Here is a 24084-nt window from a genome sequence, read left to right as displayed (position 1 = left end):
AAATCAATATTTTGAAACAACTGTATTGCTGACATTCCACTTTTTGTAAAATAAATGAACTTTAATTAAAACATTAATGAACAGATTTTTATTTAAAAATGTAATTATTTAATTTATAATGGAGCTGAAAGCGAACCAACTTGGAGTTTAAATACATTTCCTGTTTTATCTGTGAGTCAGACTTAAAACAGCTTCTTATTGGTCCAACAGTGTGGATAAAACCTAACTAACAAAATGAACTGAGGTAATGCCATCAGTCTGTTTTATTCTTTCATTCATTTCTAAAGCGTGTTTTCTGTTGCACAAACCTAAGATGAAATCCTCGGCCATGAAAATGTCAGTTAAGATCAGGGAGAAGAAAACTTCTGTGGTTTAGTTTGTAGAAACAGGTGATGCAAAATCAAATGAAGCAAGAAAAAACTAAATAACCCAAAATAATCAAGATATTCACTGACGAAAAATAAACAAACTGCTGATGTTTGTGATGCATGTTTTTTATCTGAGATATTACAGATACCAACCAGTCATATTTCTAAAAACATGTGAAACACAAACGGATTCAGCTGAAGAACAAACTTAAATACTTATTTCACAGAGACTGACAATAATAAAAATAAAGAAAAACAGCAGACTGATCCTTTAATTTAAATTTACAGAAAGTATAAAGTTTTTCCATCGCAGAGTCAAAATGTAAAAATCAACAAGTCTTTACAGAATTTGATCAGTTAGTTGTTGAAATGTTTCAGGTTTTTTACAGTGCATCAATAAAAGCTATACTGTCAGTACCGCCCTGCTGCAGGTGTGGGTGCGGAGCTGCACGTGTCTAGTTTCTCCTCCGGGAGGGGCGGGGACAGTTCGGGGGGGCGGTGATGAAGAGGAGGAGCAGCTGGTCTCGGTTCAGTCTGTCGCAACGTTTTCTTCTTTTCTTTGTTTCACATGAAAAGTTCTGATGCACAAACTCTGACCGGATCAAACCGGATTCAAACTGGATTAAACTTGGATCAAAGGCGGAGGACCAGCGGGACCCGGACCCGGACCGGGACCCGGAGCGAATCAGAGTAGACTGGACTCTACTTCAGGTCTGGTTTCTGGGTGTTTGGATCAGAATCCGGATCATGGGTCAATAGGACGGACGGACTTTGTGGAAACTTTTATTTGTGTCTCCATGGAGATGGGAGTTTTTCCCGCCAGTTGAGGAGTTGATCACACTGATCGAGTATCAATACTCTGTATTGATCGTGTATTGGTCAGAGGGATGGCCGCGCTCCTCCTGCTGCTGCTCGCGCTCTGGACCTGCACACACGCCAAGAGCGCGTTCCCGCTGCGACCCGCTTACAGTCTGTACGCCGGCGGGCACGCGCACGGAGCTCGCGCCGCCAGCAGACACAGGTAGGTTGACACGTGCATGGAAAGCCTGATGATGAGGGTGGAGATGAAGGAGGAGAAGGTAACGTCAGAGCTTGATGACCTCACCATAGAAGAGTGAGTGAGTGTGTGTGTGTGTGTGTACGCACGCGCAGCAGATGTTTTATTGTGAGCCAGTGGACAGGAAGTGCCAGGAGGTTGCTGGTATGAATCCCGGTCTGGTTCTGCAGGTCAGATGTTTCAGACAGCGAGGCGTGGAAGCTGTTTGTGGATGAAACCAGAAGCAGACGGAGAGAATAACTGCTGACGTCATGAAGAGCATCAGCTGTGTGCGGAGCGATGAGGAGGCTGGAGCCTTCCTCACATGAACACATGAAGCCAACAGAAACGTCATGTTCCCACATGGTTTCCATCGTCTGAGCTTTTAATGGCGTCGTCTCGCTGCTCCTCCTCTTCTGCGCTGCTTTAACGGCAGCGGCTGGAATATAATTAATAAAGATATTAAATTATCTAGAAGCTGCAGGTCTGAACATAAAAGAGACATAACATGATTTTATTTTGATGGTTTCTGCTAAAACTTTTAAGGCATCCATCTCTAAAATCTTTGATAGAAGTATATTTAATATTTACATTTTTAGATGTGTGATATTATTCTCATCAGTGTCATTAAGAAGAACAGATTGATATTGATGCGGGACTTTGCCAGAGCAGAAGGGGGGAGCGACCGTTGCGAAGGAAGGAGTAGGCTAATGTTACAGCAACGCAGCGCGGCGGAGCCCAAGAAGCGTCGAAGAAAAGTTTCTAAAGCTCCAGATGAAAAAGAAAATCAGCGTTCAGATGAAGGTCGAAAAAAGAAAGCGATCGACGGCGAGGACAAACACGATTTACCTTTGATGTAGCGCTGAGAAGGAAGGGAGGCTGTGTAGCTATTACATTTACTCTACCTAAATGGACTGGTGTGGAGCAGCAGTGCATTGTGGGATACACTGAGGTGTGCGGCTTCAGTGTTGTGTGCTGGACTCACCTGTCTGCTACCTGCCAGTGTGAATGTGCACTGGAGTGCTGAAGACTGACGCTGTGGGTGTTGGGACGTGCCTCCCTTTAACTGCAACGACCTCTGACCTTTGACCTCTGACCTCTATTCTGTTTCCGTTTGGGCTGGTTTGATTAATGTTGCTGTCACCTTCACAAACCACGGGAAAGTTTTTGTGTCTTTTCCTTTTATATTTTTTAGTGTCGACGTTGACTTGTGTCTTTTTAACTGTGTGTGTTATTGTGTGTTTAGTATTTTACAGCCCTCTCTAACGGTGCTGGTAAAACGCCGTTCTCTGTTGGTGTGAATGGGTCAGAGGGTCATGTGACCTGGGTCAACACTGAACTGGCATCGGCGTAAAAGCAGCTGGAGATGTTTTGATGTTTGAAGCTTCAGACCGAACATTCAGATCTGATCTGCATCACTGGACATGTTTCATACAAACACACACAGTCAACAAGCACCTGGAAAACCAGCAGCACTGAGACCGGCTGAAAACCAACATCCTGTGGTTCAGGGGTCGTTTCAGAAGACATCTGGTGGCTGTTACAGGAACTGCACACAGTTCAGAGCTCCTGGAATAGGTTTAGGGGTCCATGAAAAGGTTTTGAGGTCCTTGAAGAGGTTCAGTTGAAGAAATTAATTGTTGGAGAGTCATTTTTATTAATGTTTTAAAGTAATGATGATGTCAGTGATGATGTCAGTGACATCAGGATGTTGATTGTGGTTTTATACCCTAACCACAGAGAATTCTGGATTCTGATTGGCTGGAAGGTGTGGATTCATTTAGTAATTGGACCAGTATTGTTTGCAGTTCTAAAGTGATGTGTAAATTAAACTGAAGGTAAAGACAGTGAAGCTGAGCTGAAGAGTGTCGAGCTGGAGTTCTTTATGGAACCACCAACCAACCAAAACCAGAACTAATCTAAATAGCTGCTCAGTCAGAACCAGCTTAGGGTTTAACCCTGACTCCTAACCCTACAGGCTGCACTGTTCACTACATAAGAGATAATACCTGACAAGGTGCACGTTTCATGATTGTAATGGATGATCAACCGATTCTCACTGAGCAGCTGTTTCGGTGTGTTTTGGTGGTGGACTGCATGTATATAGCCATTTTCTACCTTAAAGGACAAACCGCTTACAATTTTGCCTCCCATTCACCCATTCACACACACAGCGATGGGGCGAAGCTGCGAGGTGCTGGCGTTTCCGTCTACTGGAGGCTGAAACAGGAAGATCTCCTCAGACTGTCCACATGTTTTTTTCTCAACATTTAAACAGATGAAAGAATCAACAGGAAGTCAAAATGTGGAGGTCAAACAGAGAAGGGACAGACAGACGCTGACAGACCACATCAAACACACACTGAAGTCCTGTGTCGGGTCCTCAGTTCGTCCAAAGACTGAACTCTGTTTAAACTCAGCTGCTTCATCTTCTGTAAAAGAGAAGGAGGCTGAAGAAACTTAAGTCATGTCTGTGGCGGTTGCGTCGGTGGTTCGCCCCCCGGCTCCTCCTGTCCCCATGTTGAAGTGTCCTTGAGCAAAATACTGAACCCTAAACTATATATATATACATACACATACACACACACACACACACATATATATATATATATATATATATATATATATGTATATATATATATATATATATATATATGTATATATATCATATATGATATATCAGACATTAGAACATAATTAATTTGATCTTTACAGTCTGTTATCAGTAGTGTCCCTCCCTCTGATAGACACTAGGAAACATAATGCTGCCTGGATTGTGTTTTTATTAACATCATCAGGAAACATTGTTAATGAAAACTGATCTAAAAGAAAAAAGTTCTGTCAGCATTCACACAATAACTTATATTTCTACACATCTGTATGACACCTGTTTACATGTAAGTAAGTTATAGTTACTTACATTATGAATCTGCTTCATAACATACAAAGAGGAAAGAAGGGGGGTTCCTGCAGAGTTCAGAGATCATTCAGAGGCTGGACTCAACACACACACACACACACACACGGTGCATGTGTACTTTTCTAGCTAGCTTACAGCTGACATCTGTACAGACATTGGCACGGTTCATTGGCAGTTTGGGGAGAATACACACAAACAGTCCAGTGGTCAAATTCAAATGAATGATTTGAGGCAAAAATTCACCTTCTGTCTAAACACACCTTTAGTATATTAGTGTAGTGTTTGTGTGTTTGTGCCCAGAGACTGCAGATAGCTGGAAGATAAATCTGGTACAAATATCTCTTTTCTCTTTATGAGATTAATGCTTTTTTAGTTTTTCTGGTTCCTGGCAATATTTAGTTCTTAAATATCATACATTTCAAACTAGATTAAATTTAGACTCAGATTAAAGGTGCTCTGTGGAGTTTTCTTGTAAACAAAAGTGTAAATATTTAAAAATTGAAAAATATTTACATTGTGTGAATCACTGAGCTGTAACAAATGTGTCAAGTGCATTTCCTTCTTCACAAAACATTTGCAAGTATTTTAAATCCAGCGTTGTTTACATTCATGTTTACTAGGCAACAGTCTTCTTCTTCACTGCTTTTCCCGACACATTGCTGCATATCTCGGTGCGTTACCGCCACCTGTAGATCAGTGGAATAATGTCAAACCATTGGTGGGACTTTATATTGTGTCACCTGCGTGAACTCGTGCACCTGTGTCCTTGTGCCGGGACCCACTCCCACAAACAGCTCCATAGTGCTACTAGAGGTCAGAAACTCCACAGGAACCTTTATTTTAAAACACACACACACTGTAAAACAAACACACCTCCATCTGGCAGTGAAGCAGTTGGGATATCAGCAGCAGCAAACTGAAACAAATGCCCGAATGACTCATTTCCTGTAGAGAGAGTGACATCACTGTGTGTGTGTGTGTGTGTGTGTGAATCCTGTTATGGACTTATTAGGACTTATAAGGTTATATCCATATATTGCCCGTTGTGTTTACATGCATGATACATGTTAAACAACAGTTTAACCAAGATGATGCCAGAATAAAGAGCAGGGTTTTCCTACACTATAAGACAACACCAGAGCGTTTTTTTTTTTCACAGAGCCTAAGCAGAATGTAACAGAAAAAAAACTATGCTGAGTCTGAGACATGTTTTGCTGTTTCTGGTCACACTGCTTCTGTCCTCTCGTCGTCTGCTCTCTATGTCTAAATTTTGCCATGGGCGGGGCTCAGGCAGCTTAAAAGTTCATTGCTCTTTGAAAGGGTGTACTTGCATTATTATGATATTATATTATCATTATATCAGTGGCATAAAATGGTCTTAAAATGACAATAACATTGTATATCGCAATTTTTTTGGGGACAATATTATCGTCCAACAAAAGTTAGTTATCGTGACAGGCTTAATCCTGCAGACATAAAATCTCTAGTTTTCTCTATGGATTCTGGTTCACGGTGAACTCTGGTTTAAGGCTTTTATTTTCTCTGCAGTGTGAAGATTAAAATCTGTTGGAAAAACATTAAAACATCATCAGTAGAAATGTTTTGATGTTTTTCTACATTATTATTTCCACACAGAATCCTGCTCTCTGATTGGCTGTCATAGTACTGATGCTCACATACTGTAATGCTGCCATTTAACTCAGGTGTCTCAAACTCGCGGCCTGGAGGCCAGAACCGGTCCTCGGACCCAATTAATTCGGCCCATGAAATGATGTCAAAGATATAGAGTAATCCACCCCATTTATTTATTTATTCATTCTTTTTAAAAATTATTTAGTGTGCCTGAAAGCACAAGGCGCACTACTTATTATTTGTCATACTTATCATTATTGTTCTGTGTCTGTATCTTCCGCATGATTTTCTCCCCGGTTTTCACAAAATCACAGTTTACATTTTATGCTTTTTTAAGACCGTTTCAGATTTTACAATGTTTTATAATGTTCAGAGCCAGAGTGGGTGACATCAACGTTACTGTGGAGAGCAGCTGTACATTTTTCTTAAAAATTTCTATCGTAGAAAAGGTTTCAGTCGTAGTCGTCTGGACACTGTTTTCAGAATCAAGGCGGTTCGGGTCCCATCCGGAAGTCATTCTCAAGAAACGTCTTGATTCTGAAAACAGTTTCCAGATGACTATGAATGAAACCTTTTCTACGATAGAACACCCCTGGACGAATGAGGGACTACACCGTCTTAAAAATTTCTCTTCAACTTGCTCTTACTCCCACAATTTTGAAGCTTTGCTTTTGAAGGATAGGCAGAATCACTTGACACGCACATGATAGATGTGTACAAAATGCGCATCTGACTGATGATCTCCTCAACCTTCCTGAAGTCATCATCTGTGACCTTTTCAGGTCTGAGATGAAATTCTTAAAATATTATAATGTATGTATTGTACATTATTTGTATATATCATGACATGAATTTTTGTCATGCTGACATGAACTCATTGTTTTAAATCATACATTATTATGTTTGCTTGGACATCGGAATGTTCAGGCAGGCCTGAAACATATAAATGACCGATTGAAATCCATTTAAATATATTTAGTCCTGCCTGAATGATACTGAAACAATAAGGCTTTGTTTCTTACCCAGGATATGCTGCTTCTCCTGGAACAGAACGATGGATGATCTCTTGATCCACACAGTGGCATCCCGGATCCTTGCCGTTGACTTGGAGATGGTTTGGATGGTATAGGCCTTTTGTGCTCCAAGATTGAGAGTATGCGCAAAGCATCCAAGCTTTATGATTTGGAGCTGTCGTACAGCCACGTCCATACTTGCAGCATTATCTTCAGTTGCGGCTACACTGTTCTCTCTTACACCAAATTCTAAAAGGACTTTTCCTATCTCCTCAGCCACAACAGGACCACTTTGAGACTCATACACTGCCTAGGTCTTTAGGACTTTCAATCTCAGTTGGCCTTCATTTACATGTGCAATTGTGATATAGAATACTAGGGTCAATGGTTCAGAGTAATGGAGACTGTGGAAAAGAGGTGAAGAGGCGAGTGCAAGCAGGTTGGAATGGGTGGAGAAAAGTGTCAGGTGTGTTGTGTGATAAAAGAGTATCAGCAAGAATGAAAGGAAAGGTGTTCAAGACGGTGGTGAGACCAGCGATGTTGTACAGCTTAGAGACAGCGGCGCTGAAGAAAAGACAAGAGGCAGAGCTGGAGGTAGCAGAGCTTAAGATGTTGAGGTCCTCTTTGGGAGTGACAAGGACAGACAGGATCAGGAACGAGGACATCAGAGGGACAGCTCATGTTAGATGTTTCGGAGATAAAGTCAGAGAGGCCAGACTGAGGTGGTTTGGACATGTTCAGAGGAGAGACTGTGAATATATTGGTAGAAGGATGCTGAGGTTGGAGCTGCCAGGCAGGAGGTCTAGAGGAAGACCAAAGAGGAGATTTATAGATGTAGTGAGAGAGGACATGAAGTTAATTGGTGCGAGTGAAGAGGACGCAGAGGACAGGGTTCGATGGAGGCACATGATTCGCTGTGGTGACCCCTGAAAGGGAACAGCCGAAAGGAAAAGAAGAAGTGATTGTGAAATAGAATCAGAATCAGAAATACTTTATTGATCCCGAGGGGAAACTCTTTTGTTACAGCTGCTCACTATCACGTCAATGCACACAGGAATAGAAGTACTAAGCAAATCAAAATATAATACACTATAATACAGCTAAGATAAATTAAGTACAAAGTGGATATAAGTATAAAAGCTAAAATAAGTGTAAGTGAAGGGATTTACAGGTAGTATTAGTGCAATAATGAGTACTGTCAAGTTAAGTGTAGCAGATTAACCAGATTATTAGATGGTGGATATTGCACAGCAGTAATATAAGTATGAATAAATATCAATAAATAGGGAAAATTAAACTGAAAACAGAGTATATTGCACAATATTTCAAGTATTGCATATATAAAGAGTTTGATGGCCACAGGCAGGAATTACTTCCTGTGGCGCTCTGTGGTGCATTTTGGGGGGATGAGTCTTTTGCTGAAGGTGCTCCTTTGTTTGACCAGCACGTCATGGAGTGGGTTGGAGACACTGTCGAAGATGGCATGTAGTTTGTCCAGCATCCTCCTCTCTGACACCACCGACAGAGAGTCCAGCTCCATCCCCACAATGTCACTGGCCTTACGGATCAGTTTGTTGAGTCTGTTGGCGTCCGCTACCCTCAGCCTGCTGCCCCAGCATGCAACAGCATACAGGATAGCACCGGCCACCACAGACTCATAAAACATCCTCAGTATTGTCTGGAAGATGTTGAAGGACCTCAGCCTCCTCAGGAAACAGAGGCGGCTCTGGCCCTTCCTGTAAAGAGCTTGAGTGTTCTTAGCCCAGTCCAGTTTATTGTCCATGGGTACACCCAGGTACTTGTAATCCTCTACAATGTCCACACTGACCCCCTGGATGGAAACAGGGGTCACTGGTGCCTTGGCCCTTCGTAGGTCTACAACCAGCTCCTTAGACTTTGTCTAACACCATGAGACAAAGTTCCCCACCACAGCCCTGTACTCAGTCTCAACACCACCGCTGATACATCCCACCACAGCAGAGTCATCAGAAAACTTCTGAATGTGGCAGGACTCTGTGTGGTGGCTGAAGTCTGTGGTGTAGATGGTGAAGAGGAAGGGAGAGAGGACGGTCCCCTGAGGGGCCCCAATGTTGCTGACCACGCTGTCACATGCTAATCAGGCACTTAACAGTGATGAAGTAGATGCAGCCAGAGAACAATAGGCCTGATTACTGATTACTGGGCCATCTTGAAACTATTAGGTCAGTTTCAGGTGAAACTAGCTATTAACAGATACTCAGGCAGATTCCCTCCTGAGGGCAGGGCTTATGTAACTCAGAGTAGTTTAAATTTCCAGTTCCCGTCCAATTTTTTCACAATTGAGAATGACTTCCGGATGGGAGCCGAAACGTCTTGATTCTGAAAACAGTGTCCAGATGACTACGACTGAAACCTTTTCTACCACGCTGTCCGACACACAGTGCTGCAGACGCACGTGCTGTGGTCTGCCAGTCAGGTAGTAAACAATCCAGGACATGAGGGGGGCATCCACCTGCATCGTTGCCAGCTTCTCCCCCAGCAGGGCTGGCTGGATGGTGTTGAAAGCACTGGAGAAGTCAAAAAACATGATCCTTGCCGTGCTTGCTGGCCTGTCCAGGTGGGTGTGGATGCTGCCAGTCGGTCTGAAGCCAGTGATGCTCTTCATGCCGCTCCAGACCTCTCTCATGTTGTTCTGCTGGAGTTTCCACTCCAGCTTCCTCCTGTACTTCTCCTTGGCCTCCCTGATTTTCACCTTCAGGTCGGCCTGGATTGCCCTCACCTCCTCCCTATCACCATCAGTAAAGGCCCTCCTCTTGGCATTCAGGATGTCTTTGATGTCCTTTGTTATTCGCCAGTGATCTCACGTTGCCCATGACGAGAGAAGGCAGACACGGCTTAAATCGCTTGTTCTTAAGTCTCTTTTGTCTGCACCCCTCTCTCTTCCCTCGCTGCTTCGTTCCACCTCTGCATCTTCGGTGTGTCCTCCTCCAGATCTCAGTGGGGACATCGGTTGTCCTGGGCGCCATGCTGCTCGGCTTCAGCGCGATCAGCTGTTCCCTGGTGTAAACAATGCGGCCAAACAGCTGATCTGCAAGTTTCACAGCGAAAAAAAATGCCAAAACACTCTCTACTCTCATTTTTGTGAAGAGCGTAGTTTAAATTACACTTACACAAAAGTTACTCAAGTTTTAAATAAAAAGGAAAGCTGAAAGTTGGAAAAACTAAGACGATGAGACGGAGCAACGGCAATAGGCAGCATGCACGTTGGTCCTGTGTGATACTTGTCCACCCATCAGTGGTTATGGCTACTTTTGACACATTGGCAAGCTCATCAATGATGTTTTTCTTCTCAACTTCATAGCAAGCAGGTATGAGGATGATAATGTGCCTCTGGAAGGGGGGCGGTAACTGGGGTTAAGGGCTGTATGTTGGTTTTGTGTTTCATGAGGTTGCTGGTGTTGCCCCTTTTACACGAAACTACCTTTATTTATTTGACTATTAACATTTGTTGATTCAGAGCTCAATTAAAAGTATGGATGTCCTGATCCTGATCAGAGTCTTTTAATATTATCTTCAACCAAACAATCTTTGTATTTGGTGATATTTTTCTTTATAATGCAGCTGATATTACCACATATTACTGAGGCTACATGAACATTTCATTAATATGCAGTCACATTAGTGAAGATATGTAAATTAAATATTAAATATGCATCAGGCTTTCTGTGATGTTATTCAGGGTTTCATGTCTCCATGTTAACTGTAGATCTGCAGTAAATCTTTAGTTTGGGTTGGGTTTCTGTGTCTGATTTCACTCATGCCTTCAACGTTATGTCATGTTTTTAATCCTCGGGAGGGCACAGAGTTACACTGTGTACTAACAGTTTGTCTTTTTAAGGTAGAATTGTAGTTGTGTTGGACAGTGTGTGGTGGTCTCTGTATGGGCCTCCAGTGAGGTTTTTGATTTAGTTTGATTTAATTCGGTTTATGAATATTCACACAAGGAAAACTCCATTCTCATCCAAATTACGCTCCCCATATCTCTTTATTTAGAGTGAATGCAAACAACATTATTTGTCCTCCACAGCGTCTCTCTTTTTGTTTGCTTGCTGGGATCTTGAAAAGGAAGTTTTGATTGAGATATGGATTCTTGCTGAGATTCAAAGAGTTTCCCCTCGGGGATCAATAAAGTATTTCTGATTCTGACTGATTTGAACTGAGACAAGGACTCATTCAGTGGTGGTTGAACTGTGGGTTTTGTATTGAGCACTGACTGTATAATACACTGTGGTGAACTTTAAATTCTTGTGTGCATTCATTGATGAATGCTGCAGCGTTTATTCATAGGCAAACTGTAACCTATACTGTACATTTACTGCCATTGCCATCACCTGTCTGCTCTGAGTGCAGTCACCGCCACTCTCTCGCTCACCCACACACTCACTACGCACTGCCCTGTTCCTTAAAGGTGGGATATGCGATTCGTGAGAAGTCCTATACCATGACAAGTACCATGATATAGAGCAAACAACGACACATCAAGTAATATAACTAACATTAGCTAGTTTGTGTGTTAGCAAACTGTCCCTGCAGTTGCTGCTGTGGAGCTAACAGCCAGAGAGGACGAGACAGTTTCCCAGTGCCAGCACAGCAGCTCCAGACAGCAATACTCAAAACTCTCATGCTACTATAGCTAACATCACAACAACAGCATATCTTGGCAAACTAGAAAGTAAGCTGAATGTCTGTGGGCAAGTCAGTTAATGTTACCTGACACACAAATTATGGCTGGAATGGCTGGAATAGTGTTGTGTGGCTTGGTCCAAGCCACTTTGTTTGTACACAGCCCTGGCTCTGTAAATGGGAAACAAACACCAGAGTTTTTTCAGTGCACATACTGAACAGACAGCTAGTGTACCGTGGGGAGATTTTTGCTGAATTTGACAAAAAGACGTGTATTGGATTATAATTGCATACCCCACCTTTAAAGGAGCCACGCTACTCATATAACAAATAGGGAGGAAAGTAAAGAAAGACCGGGTACCGAGTAGTTGAGGATGGGCTGTGAATGGGCTCAAATGCCCCCCCCCCACGATCGATGTCATCGTCCATCTCAATGTTTTACTGCCAATGCCAATTTGGTAGACATCGCCTAACCCTTGTGCTTTGCGTCTTTTGTTGTCTGCTGGTGCCTTTGAAATACCTGGTTGTTAGTTACTGTTAAGGGGTCATGTACTAAAAGGTAGGGTTGACTGGTACAGAAATATTATCTCTGTCAGACCTTAACTCTGACTGGCACCCCAGCTCCCAGTCGAACTGCTTCATAAAAAGTGGCACCCCAGATAGGACTTCTAACATCTAACAAACCAGTTTGTGTGCACGCTAAAAATCGGAGGAGACCTTGTGAAAAACAAAAAACAAAACAAACGCTCAGTTCCCTATTTAAAAATCTGCCAAAAGGACAATACAATTTTGGGAGGAGAGGGAAATGGCTGAGTTGCTGGAATTGTTGGATCTCTCCCTGGAGACACCGCCACCTACTGGCCAGGAGGAACAGATGCAACATACCTCCTTTAGCCATAAACTCTCCATACAAGGGAGCTTTGGAGGTTATACAGAAATCAAACCACAGAATGGACACAATGATTCAGGAGTTGAGAGCAGAAAATCAACACACTAATGCGAGTGTTACTAATGCTCAATTCCCTCAAACATGCCTTCACTGGGACTGGGACTTGGGATGGAGTTATTGGACGCATGCCATTTGCTCCCTGATACTTCAAATCGTTTTATACTAACACTGCAACCAAAGTGAGCCAAAATGAGAAAATCCCGCAGCTGTCACGGCAAAAGTCAACTACAACTGACTCAACACTTTAGCCCACAAGATAAGGGTGCTAGCAAGACGGCTCCCAGTGCAGCGGCAGTTAGTGCTAACACTCGATAAGCTACGTAAAAACATAACAGGTGAACTTACCGCCTCCTCGAACGCTGCCCTGGTACCAATCCAAGCCTCTCTCCAAAAGATAGCTGACACCGTGGCCTCATACACCGCCACCATCTCTGGATTGAAAACGGCTGTCAGTGCCCATTCAGATGGAATTACCACTCTTATCCTATCTACTGTAAAGATTTGAAGGCACTTTAGATGCCACTTTAAAATTGCTTCTCTTTCCCCACTAATGCCCATCTGTGACAAACATCTACTGCCCTCAGCATTTGACCCAGTCTTCTCTTTGTGGAAGGACAAAGGTCTGGTTCATTTTAAACAACTTTATGTTGACAAGGTTTTTGCCTCTTTTGACAATTTTAAGACTAAATTTGACCTTCCATAATTATTTATTTAGATATTTTCAAATCCGAGACTTTGCTCACAGTAACTTCTTCAACTTTCCCCATCAACCACCTGATTCTCTCATTGATACAATTCTATCTTTCCCTGTAGTTCGTGGAATCATTTCAGTCGTGGTGAAGTTAATCATATCATCATTATCATCTACTTTGGCAACTAGGCATACCTGGGAAAAAGAGCTTGTTACTGTCTTTTCAGCTAAATGGTGGCAGGGGGCCTCAACAGAGTCAATTCTACTTCATCTTCAGCTAGTCTGACAATGACTCAGTTTAAGGTCTACACAGGACACACGTATAGACAGTTCTTGGACACCCTTAAGTAGAGGCTGCATCATTATCATACGGAGCTGCTGAAGGACATCAGGAATATAATATCCCCAATGGTGGCCATGGTCACTCACCTACAGGATGAAATTTTAACACGTAACCATCAATTGCACAGTGTGGCTGAGGAGGTTGGCGTCATAAAACAACAAACCCTCTAAACCCCACAACCCCTACATCGACCCACTCACTAACCTGGAACAGTGTCAGGACTATCTGGCCTTGAACCCCCTCACCGATGAGGAACTTCTCGCCACCCTGCACAATGTTCTGTTTGGCACAGCTCGCGACTGGTGGCACATGGTGAAAGCTAGAAACTACCTGGGGGGGCCTGTGAACATACATTTCTTTCAGCATTCCTCTCTAAGGATTATATGGATGAACTGGAGGAGCAGATCAGGACACAGGTGCAAGGAGAGGAGGAAAGCATCGAGGGACTCTGCTTACGTACCGAGCACTCTGCTGCAGATGGAAACCAGAGATCACAGAGGAAAAAGTGCTCCAGCTCATATACATAAACATACGCCTGCATTTGGCAAGCCAGCTGAAGAGCACTGGTGTCACAACTGTAGATTCTCTGGTGAGGCTAGGCCAACAGCCTCCAAGGTCCCAGACTCTAATAACACCCACCGCAACCTCACACCCATCTCCTTAACCTCAACAAGCTAAACTTGCTCAAGCTTCCTGTTGGTGGTGTAAAGGTTCACATTCACTTCACAATTGTCCAAGCTTTTCATCTAATAAGGGGAAAAATTCCATGCACGTGAATCTAAATGGCCCTTTTTGAATATTTTCATTAAACCTCCGAATAGATCTAAGCTGCTTTTAGATATTGGTTTTATTCATGACATGAATAATCCATATCATGTTTTTTAACTTTGTATTATTATTGTGCCCTTAAATATAAAACCAGTTTGCTTTGTATTTTTGGATGCAGCATCAAACTGTATGTTGTTGTTGAACATTATCTATACATTAAATGATACAATCATCGGGACATTAAAAATAATTATCTGGACGTCAAACATCATCTGGATGTTAAGCACTTTAAACAGCAGCATTCTGCACCAGTAGAAGTTAAATTCCTGGTTGTTGATCTGGATTCCAGAAAAAAAAATCAACACAATTTAATTTAAACACAAAGAGACACAGTTTGTCTGCTGCTGATCCAACATGGCCGACACAGAGACACATTCATCATCATCATCACACACTGATGACATCAGCAAATTACATCAGCTCTATGCGCTGAACATTTTTTACTCACAACAGGAGACACACACACATACACGCACACACACAAGCACCCAAACACACACACGGACAATGAGTGAGTTGTTGTGTTTAATGAGTCTCAGTGTGTGAAGCTGTCAGATGATCTGCAGGATGTGTTTCTATATAAGATGAATTTCTAAACTGAACAGAAACATGGAAACAGAATCTGTCAGAAATCTGTCTGACAGTAAAAATGTGTTCATACGTTATCATCTGATGGTTTTGCAGTTTTAGCTTCATATATTTTCAATCAGACAACATAGCCATGAATTCAGACAATACAGACTTCAAAATAAAACATATCATATATAAAAATGCAAACTGATCTGAAAACGTTTAATGAAAAGGTGAAATACTGGTTGAAACAAAACCAAACATGCGATCACTGATCTCTGATCATGCACTATTGCACACACAACAGATACACATACTGTAGATAAACATACATACATACTCAGAAATTCAATTCAGTTTTATTTATATCGCTCCAAATCATAACAGAAGGTATCTCAGGGCACTTGTCATATAGAGCAGGTCTAGACCGTACTCTTTATAATATTTATATAGACTACTAATATATACAGACAACAGACTGAGTCGGTGGAAGTGATGTCAAAGGGCAGGAAGAGGAAACTGTGGAGAGCTGTCAAGTATTTAGATTCTTATATTGAGATAAAATTTAGTTTTGAACACTGGGGCAATATGTTAATACAAAGTAAAGGTTAATGTTTTAAATGTTGACAGGAAGTTGATGGCGTTCAGATCTGTCATAAGATCACCCCTGACCTCACTGATTGGTTGGTTTTTGGAATTCAAATTTTCAAGAAAGGAAACAACTGTGACATATTGTTGAGGTGGACAGTAAAGTCACTGATGAGCAGAACACGTTAACGTTTCTGTGAACCTACACAGAGCCGTAGTTTACCTGTAACACCTGTGCATCAAGCAAGCTGGTTGATTCAAGTCCTGTCAGGAGGCAGGTAGAGAAAACATGTAAACAGAAACTGTATGTACAGGCATGAATAAAACAGAGTGGATCATGTTCGTGCAGCAGAAACTGACCTCTCTGCTCAGAGATACAAGTTTCTGATAATGAATAGGTTTTCATTGATCACATGATGAATAAACTTTCTGAACTCTAATAAGCCATGGACTTTATCTGTTGTTGCTGTTTATCTTGTCATGTGACTGAAACCTGTGTGTGTGTGTGTGTGTGTGTGTGTGTGTGTGTTTGTGGTAAACAGGAACTGGTGTGCGTTCGTTGTGACAAAGACGGTGAGCTGTGTGGTCGAGGACGGAGTGGAAACCTACGTGAAGCCTGATTATCATCCCTGCAGCTGGGGGAGCGGACAGTGCAGCAGGGTGGTGGTGTGAGTACACACATGCAAACACACACATACACACACATATACTGTACAGACCGATCAGCTGGTAAATCCAGCCCCTCCTTGTGCCCCAGCTGAAAGTGATGCTGATTGTGAGTTGTTTTTATCTTATTTTACTGATAAAGTGGAGTCAATTAGAGCCTCTATTACCCCAAATGCCACTTACTCTGATGTCTTTCACCTGCAACAAGATAGTTTTAACCAGTTTTATCCCATTATCTTGTCTGAACTTTTAGAAACAGTATCACATATGAGAGTGTCTTCCAGCCCTCTTGATGTAATACCAACAAAGTTTTTGCAATCTGTCGAGCCCTGTTTGCTTTCTGTTTTTAACAGTTCCTTGTCTACTGGTTGTGTCCCTGATTATTTTAAAACTACTTGCGTGAAGCCACTGCTAAAAAAACCTGGTCTGGATCCCTACCTCCCTCAAAACTACGAGCTACGAGCGTTTAATGGCCGATGATGGCATGTGCTCAGTCCTTGTACTGCTGGACCTTAGCGTAGCCTTCGACCACGGCAGACAGACGGAGGCACTGGGTGGGGATATCTGGTACAGCCTTGGAATGGTTTTCATCATAGCTGTCGAATAGGAGGTTCTGTGTCTCTGTGAACAACTACGTCTCTTCATTTTCCTCTGTTAAGTATGGTGCATTTTACACGTCTTCATCTCATCACGCCTGGATTAATGCAACAGCCTTTTTACTTGCCTCGACCAAAAATCTATTAATAATAAATAATAATAAAACTTTATTTATAGAGCACTTATCAAAACAAAGTACAAAGTGCTTCACAAAAAGAGAAATAAAATACCTCAGTGAATGATGAAATACATAAAAGCAATAAAATAAAGAGCCAGCGCAGGTAAAATCAGTAGAGCCAGGCCATGAAGAGCCTTATTATCGACTCCAGACTGTACAGAACTCAGCTGCCAGGCTTTTAACCAGAACCAAGAAACGTGATCACATAACTCCTGTTTCAGCCTCTTTACACTGGCTCAGTATGTTTTAGAATAGATTTTAAGATTTTACTGATTACTTTTTAGGCACTTCATGGCCTGTATCGCTGACCTCTACGCTTATGTTATTGATTATTGATTATTTTAATTATTTTATATTGTTTTCCCAGATGTGAGCCGAAACGTCTTGATTCTGAAAACAGTGTCCAGATGACTACGACTGAAACCTTTTCTACAATGTTTATATTGTTTTATTTAACTTATTTTACTCTCTCATATGTAGCTCCTTTTGCTCAATGTTGTATAACTTTTAAAGTGTTTTGAATTTTTAAAAAGATTTTGTCTTGTAAAGCACTTTTTTGAAAAGTGCTATATAAATAGTTTATTATTATTGTTATTCTGTTTGTTTCTACTCGTCTTTTCTCACTCGTTTTTGAACAGAGCAGATGGATAAAATGGACTCCAGAAATGTAAACCATCTTCCTGAGAAATCATCACATTCTCTCTGGAACCCAGAACGTTCCATTCTGTCTTCATTTATATTCATATCAAATCTGATCATGCTCTTGTTCTAACCCTAGCAAATCAGGAACATCAACTTTAATGTGGAACACAAAATATTCCACCATACTGTCTGGAAAGACATTTGATTTTTGTCTTTCCTTTTCTTCCCTTTTTTTTTGTTAGTAAAGACCAAATTTTTGCTGTACAACATCAGTTGGATCTCAGATCTTCTACTTTTAGATATTTTAGAGTAGATGCTATATCTCAACAACCACTGGCTGTCTGATGTTTACTTTGAACATTTAGGAATATTTTTTCCAGGCAAGTTACTACAGCACCTTTCAATGAAAGGCAGATAATCACAAGGGGAGCTTTAAACTTGATGTTTCCTCCACAGATAAGCTTCCTGCTGATTCTGACTGTAAAGGGAAACATTCAGTAAACATCTGTCCTTCAGTATATCTGTTAGTAATTATTTTCTTTTTGTTGCCTCTGCAGCCTCACAGATGCGTTCAGTCAAGTTTTACTTTCAGTTTGAGCTGATTGACTGAGAGCTGCTGTCAAACATGCTTGTGGTGAACATTGACGTCCCTGAACTTTAGACTGAAGGAGTAGAAATGAGACACGTTTGAGTCACATGTTGAAGTCCGGGTAATGTTTCCCACTGCTGAAGGGAAAGGACGGGACGGAAGATCTGATGAGAATAAAGACAGTTTGATTTAAAGTTGAATTTATGTTTAAATCAACAGATCTGAGATCAGACACAAATCTTCTGATCAGCAGGAAACTGTTAGTCTGTACAGTTTATATATTAGTATTAGTAGTATTTTATAACATGGTGCAGGTGAAACTTCAGTTTAACTTTCATATGAAGAACAATTAAACATCTTTCTTTCTAACTGAACACACGAGTGCAATGTGAGGTGGTCCTACACAGAGCTGTCACATGACACATCATGATGTCATGATGTGTCATGTTTCAGGATTCAGACACATTTGTGTTTTTATTCTTCACTCTGTTTCTTTACTCAGATTTTCTGTTGAACTTTTAACTCTTGCTCTGTTCATTTAAATCAAACGTCTCTTTCTCCCTCCGTCATCAGTTATCTCTCATCTCTCTGCAGCTATCGGACCTACATGAGGCCGCGGTACAAAGTGGCCTACAAAATGGTAACAGAGATGGAGTGGAAGTGCTGCCATGGTTACAGCGGAGAGGACTGCAATGACGGTCCAGTTGGAGGAGCAGGAACCCAGATTTCCACCACCAGACCTCAGCCCAGACCGGGACAGGGAGGAGGGTCGAGCTATGGACAGGGGGGAGGTGGACAGGGAGGAGGCAGTTCTGGATCTGGACCGAGTGGAGGACACAGCGGTGAGTAGATTCTCATTTACATATATTCATTTGACACTTTTGAACATAAATACTTAGAAAGAGACATATTTTTAAAAGAAAACTTATTTGACCTGATTAACTGTGGCTGAGCCTGAAAGGTGACACACTGTGTGGACAAACTTCTGTCCCCTATGTTCTCAGTTATTGTACTGCACCAGCAGTGGGGATGAACCTACATGGGCACATTGGATCTTAACACTTTAACAAACTGGTACTTGTTCTTATTCATGAGTTTTCCCAGTTAGAGTGCTGATGGAGATCCTTTTTATTCTTTTTGGGGTCCAACACACATCTTCACATTGGACAGTGGATCCAGATCAACTCAGTAAAACAAACCAACCATCATCATGGAGAAGCAGGCCATATGTTGTACAGGTAGCACATTAAGCCTGAAACAGTAACTCAGTCAGAGTCACACTGATCACTAAACCATCCTGTAGTTTATCTTTATTGTCTTCTCAGTGGTCAGACTTAAGTATCCAACATGCAGTAAACTGCAGGACCTTCTCCATGGCCCAGTTCCAATCTGACCCCTACACCCTCTCCCTACCCACTCTCACTCTATTTGCATGGAGGGTTTGATTTATTCTTTATTCTTTATTTGGATCCCTCCACAAAGTGGTCATTAGGCTTCCTGGGTCCACACAAAAACAAACACAATAAAAAAGACAACAATTTAAAATCACACAGTATCAATAAGACAAGAAACTGCGATATAACCCAAATATAAATAATAAGTGAAATGACTCTACACATGAAACAGTAAGTAGCACAAACACACGGCACCAATAAATAAATAAAAACGAACAAAAAGGTTCCAAAAGCAATAATCAAATAACATCTATATGAGATTCATCAATTTTTGTTTTAGTGACTTTTTGAAAGCAAATCCGTTTTTGGTCTGTCTGATGGTGGGGAGCAAATTCCAGTCAGAAGAAGCTCTATAAAGAACAGTCATCATACTGACGGGTCATATACCCATGAAAAAAAACAGTATATACAGTTTTTCACAAAAGAAATGTGGTGTATTATTCCAGATGCAGTTCGCATAAATAACAGAACTGGGTTTTAATTTTTTGACTTGATTGTCTGTGTTGTGCAATTTCAGGGACTGTGCAAAAAACCAAGGACCAATCAGATTAAGAATGGCAAATGAAAAAATGTACCAAAAAAATACATGTGGCCAAAGATGTGTGGGAGTGTTTTAATTTGTTAAATTAATAATTTTTCCTTTCACAAGCTTACTATGCCATGAATTTAATGAGAGTGCCATGTCACTGCCCATACACCTAGGCTACATCTTGTCAATATTGTGTATAAGATTATCTTTTAGATTTAATAACAACAATATCCTTTAAAATATCTGAAAGATGTTGATTGGACACCATGCTGACAAATGTTCCTGTTTTTGTCTGAGAAAGGCAAGGGTGTCCCAAAGCTTGCTGGTGTATTTCCCTTCCCCCTTAATTAAAAGACCCTCCACAGCCACAAGTGTGACTCCGCACAGAGTGCACTCCGTCATGGAGTCATGGAGTGGGAGGGTGTAGGGGCCCGATTGGAATTGGGTGTATGTACATCTGTATGAAAGAAACAGGAAGTAATTTGTGAGCTGTGCTGACCTCTGCTGGTGACCAGTATGAACTCCTCTTAATATTGTACTCATGTGTCAGGTGTGTGGCCCCACCTCTGTCTGCACGGGACTGTAAAAGCTTCTGTGATTGGAGCTCTGAAGTTGCTGCTTCCTTTTCTTCCAGGACAAGTTGAGAATGAGAAGATGAGGCAGCTGGAGGAGAAGATCCAGAGTCTGACCAAGAACCTCCAGGACCTTCAGTCCACCTTGAACACCATGAATGAACACTTCCAGCAGGAGGCCAACAAACCAGGCTTCAGTGGAGGAGGAGGAGGTACCTCTTCAGGAGGAAGAAACCCTGCTGATGCAGCTCAGCCGGAGATTAAAGAGACAATTCACAGCATTCAGACCAAACTGGACCAACTGGACAACCGCACACAGGTGAGTCACTGTTTCCACACTTCACCTATACACCAGTACTGGAGGAATGTAGCCCAATACCAGTACATTATTCATATAGGAACACATACTGCCCTCTGAACAGATACAAACATCATCCGAATTTCTGGAGTAATATTTGTTTTAATTTTTTTCACAACACAGATAAATCAGAAAACACAATCAGGTCTTTGTCAACACAGTGTACACAGAGGTCAGACTCATTTTATTAGTGTTTATTATTAAGTTGAGTTTAAACTTGTCAAGATGAACAGGAGGCCAGTTTGAAACTGAGAACTGAGTTCTTACTAACATCAGCAGATCAACTGGACTCAGGTGATTACACTTATTCACACCTGTAAATAATCTCAACTAAAAAAAAGGTTCTTCCAAATATTACTGTTTAAAACTCTGTGGAGACATCAGAGCCCGTGGTAAATTACCAAAGAGCTGCTGAGGTCAGACTCCTCGGGATGATGACCATGGACACAACATCACAACAACAGCATATCTTGGCAAACTAGAAAGTCAACTAAATGTCCGTGGGCAAGTCATTTAACGTCACCTGACACACAAATCATGGCTGGAACAGTGTTGTGTGGCTCGGTCCGAGTCTCTTTATGTGTTTCCCGCTTACAGAGCCGGGGCTGAGTACAAACACCGGAGGGTTTTCAGCGCTCACACTGAATGGACAGTTAGCGGACCGAGAGGAGATATTCACTGAATTTGACAAAAATACGTGTACTGGATTAGAATCGCTGACCCCGCCTTTAAACTGAATTGATGTAGTTTCAGATCAGTCCGTTCCGCTGCAGCGTCCAATCACTAACAAAAATGATAAAATGTATCCTTGCTCATCAATCCTCTGAGCAGAAATTAGAGCATTGTAAAGTTGATCAAGATGGAGGAACAGATGGATTTATGGGTCATGTGAGGATTGAGGATCAATCAGAAAAGGGAACTGGGATGTACCCATTACTAATTGTATTGGTAACCCTCTGAGTTTCCACTCAGGCAACCAACAGGCAAAAACTGCAGCCTTGTAAGAACAGCAGACCCAGTGATGATCCTTCAGCATCACATACAGAATCAACTGCAATCACCATGATGGAGTCCTGCCCACTTCACATCAGGGAGTCCAGTGGTTTGCCCACACCTGATGAAGGATAGACAGATCCACTTAATGTGGCAGGTGTAAAGAAGTAACAGTTTGTTTGTCTAGCTGTTGAAATGAGCAGAGATGGTTGGTGCCGTTTTGTCTTTATGTTGGGTTTTAATCAGAACTGTAGCTGAGGTGTCTCTCCTTTAACAGGCTCATGATAACATTTTAGTTTTAACGTTTTAATGAGAACTGTAGCTGATGTGTCTCCAACAGGCCCATGATAAAACCCTGGTCAGCATCAACAACCATCTGGTGAATGGGAAAGGGAATGACCTGGATGGAGGTTTGTCTGGAGGAGGACTGAGTGGAGGGAGGCTGAACTTGCTGAAGGAGGAGATCCTGAGGGAGTTGGAGAGGAGGGTGTCGCTGTCCTGCTCTTCCTGTCAGGTATGATCAACCTCCTTTAATGAGCCAGTAATCCAAAATAACAAAGGCTACCGACATTCTCTGGGCGTTCAGACTGAAGTGTGTGAGGTAGAAATAAAATGACTTAAAAGAAACATAAACAACAGAAAACAACCGTGTAGCTGAAGTAAAACGTGTAGTTCAGTAAAATGAAATTCACTGTTGTGTGTTTTCCAGGCTGGTGTGGAGGATCTGCGCAGACAACAGCAGGCGGACAGAGAGAGTATTAGAGCTCTGGAGAAGCAGCTAAATGCCATGGAGGTTCGGTATAGGCAGAGCCTGGATGGGCTGCGAGGGGAGGTGGTGCGTTCGCAGGGATGCTGCGACACTGTCAATGCCCTCCAAAATCGCATTACTGACGCTGAGCGCAAGATCAGCACAGCCTCAGAGAACTTTGATGTTCTGCAGAACCGCCTGGACAAGGAGCTCAGCGGAGGAGGCGGCTTCATAGGAAGAGGTTTTGATGGTGGCATCGGGGGAGGTGGGAGGGATGTTGTGGTGACAGAGGATAGACTGGAAAATCAACTAAAAGACCTGGAGCGGCAGATCAACAATACTGTGCAGTGGACAGAGCAGAGCTGCTCATACCTAGAGAATGACCTGAAGGACTACTTCCACAGAGAACTGGGGGACCTGAGGACAGTGTTCTTGGACCGGTTCGATGACCAGGCCTTCAGGATTGCAGATGTGGAGCTGGAAGTGGGGCTGGTGAAGGACAGGGTGAGCGACCACGACAAGAGGCTGTCGAAGCTGGAAAACAATACCTCACTCCTGAGCCGGAAGCTGGAGGAGTGCAGCTGTGGAGGGTCTAGAGGAGGAGGAGGACGAGTAGATGGTGACCATGCAGATGGAGGAGGAGGAGGTGATGGGGAAGCAGGTGGAGATGGAGGAGGAACTACAGGAGGAGATACACAGGGAGAATTATCTAGGACGGGGGGAGAAAGAGAAAATACAACAGAGAAATCACTGGAGTGGAGAGTGGTCGCCAACGAGGATCAGATTCAACACTTTAACACTCGACTCAAAGACCTGTCGGTGTCTGGAGACTCTCTGTACGACAAGGTGAGATACGGATTTATCACAACTTTTAAAAATGACGACTGTAATCACCTAATGATGTTTAAAGGAAATCAAATTATCACTGTAGAAGGGAACTACAAATAACAAATACTGTACATGCAAACAAGGGAATTTGTTACATTGCAAAAAATAAATCTCTGTTTTTAAAACAGATACAACACGAAACTACAGATAAGAAGAAAACGTCTAGATGAGAATGATGTTATGACAGATTTCTGCACTAGATTGGACTCTGTCCAAATATAAACATAAACCAGTCTAAACATTTTAACATTAAAAATAGGCTGATGTGAA

General features: G+C 42.1%; 1 protein-coding gene across 4 annotated transcripts in view; it reads left to right on the top strand.

The window, feature by feature from the left end:
- The first annotated feature begins 869 nt into the window (after positions 1–869).
- Positions 870–24084, top strand: part of LOC122876345 (EMILIN-1-like) — a 38549-nt gene continuing 15334 nt past the window's right edge. For 3 of the 4 annotated variants that reach the window (XM_044196592.1, XM_044196575.1, XM_044196602.1), the window contains exons 1-6: positions 870–1389; positions 16143–16268; positions 18867–19114; positions 20890–21146; positions 22501–22692; positions 22888–23772. In XM_044196592.1, the coding sequence (XP_044052527.1) occupies positions 1256–1389; positions 16143–16268; positions 18867–19114; positions 20890–21146; positions 22501–22692; positions 22888–23772 (1842 nt within the window). In that variant the 5' untranslated portion in view covers positions 870–1255. The remainder of the gene's footprint in view (positions 1390–16142; positions 16269–18866; positions 19115–20889; positions 21147–22500; positions 22693–22887; positions 23773–24084) is intronic. The other variant, XM_044196583.1, reaches the window with a different exon arrangement.

Source organism: Siniperca chuatsi, linkage group LG1, assembly GCF_020085105.1.
Source record: "Siniperca chuatsi isolate FFG_IHB_CAS linkage group LG1, ASM2008510v1, whole genome shotgun sequence".
NCBI lineage: Eukaryota > Metazoa > Chordata > Actinopteri > Centrarchiformes > Sinipercidae > Siniperca > Siniperca chuatsi.
Note: the sequence above shows the minus strand (reverse complement) of the source record. Positions and strands in the feature narration are given on the sequence as shown.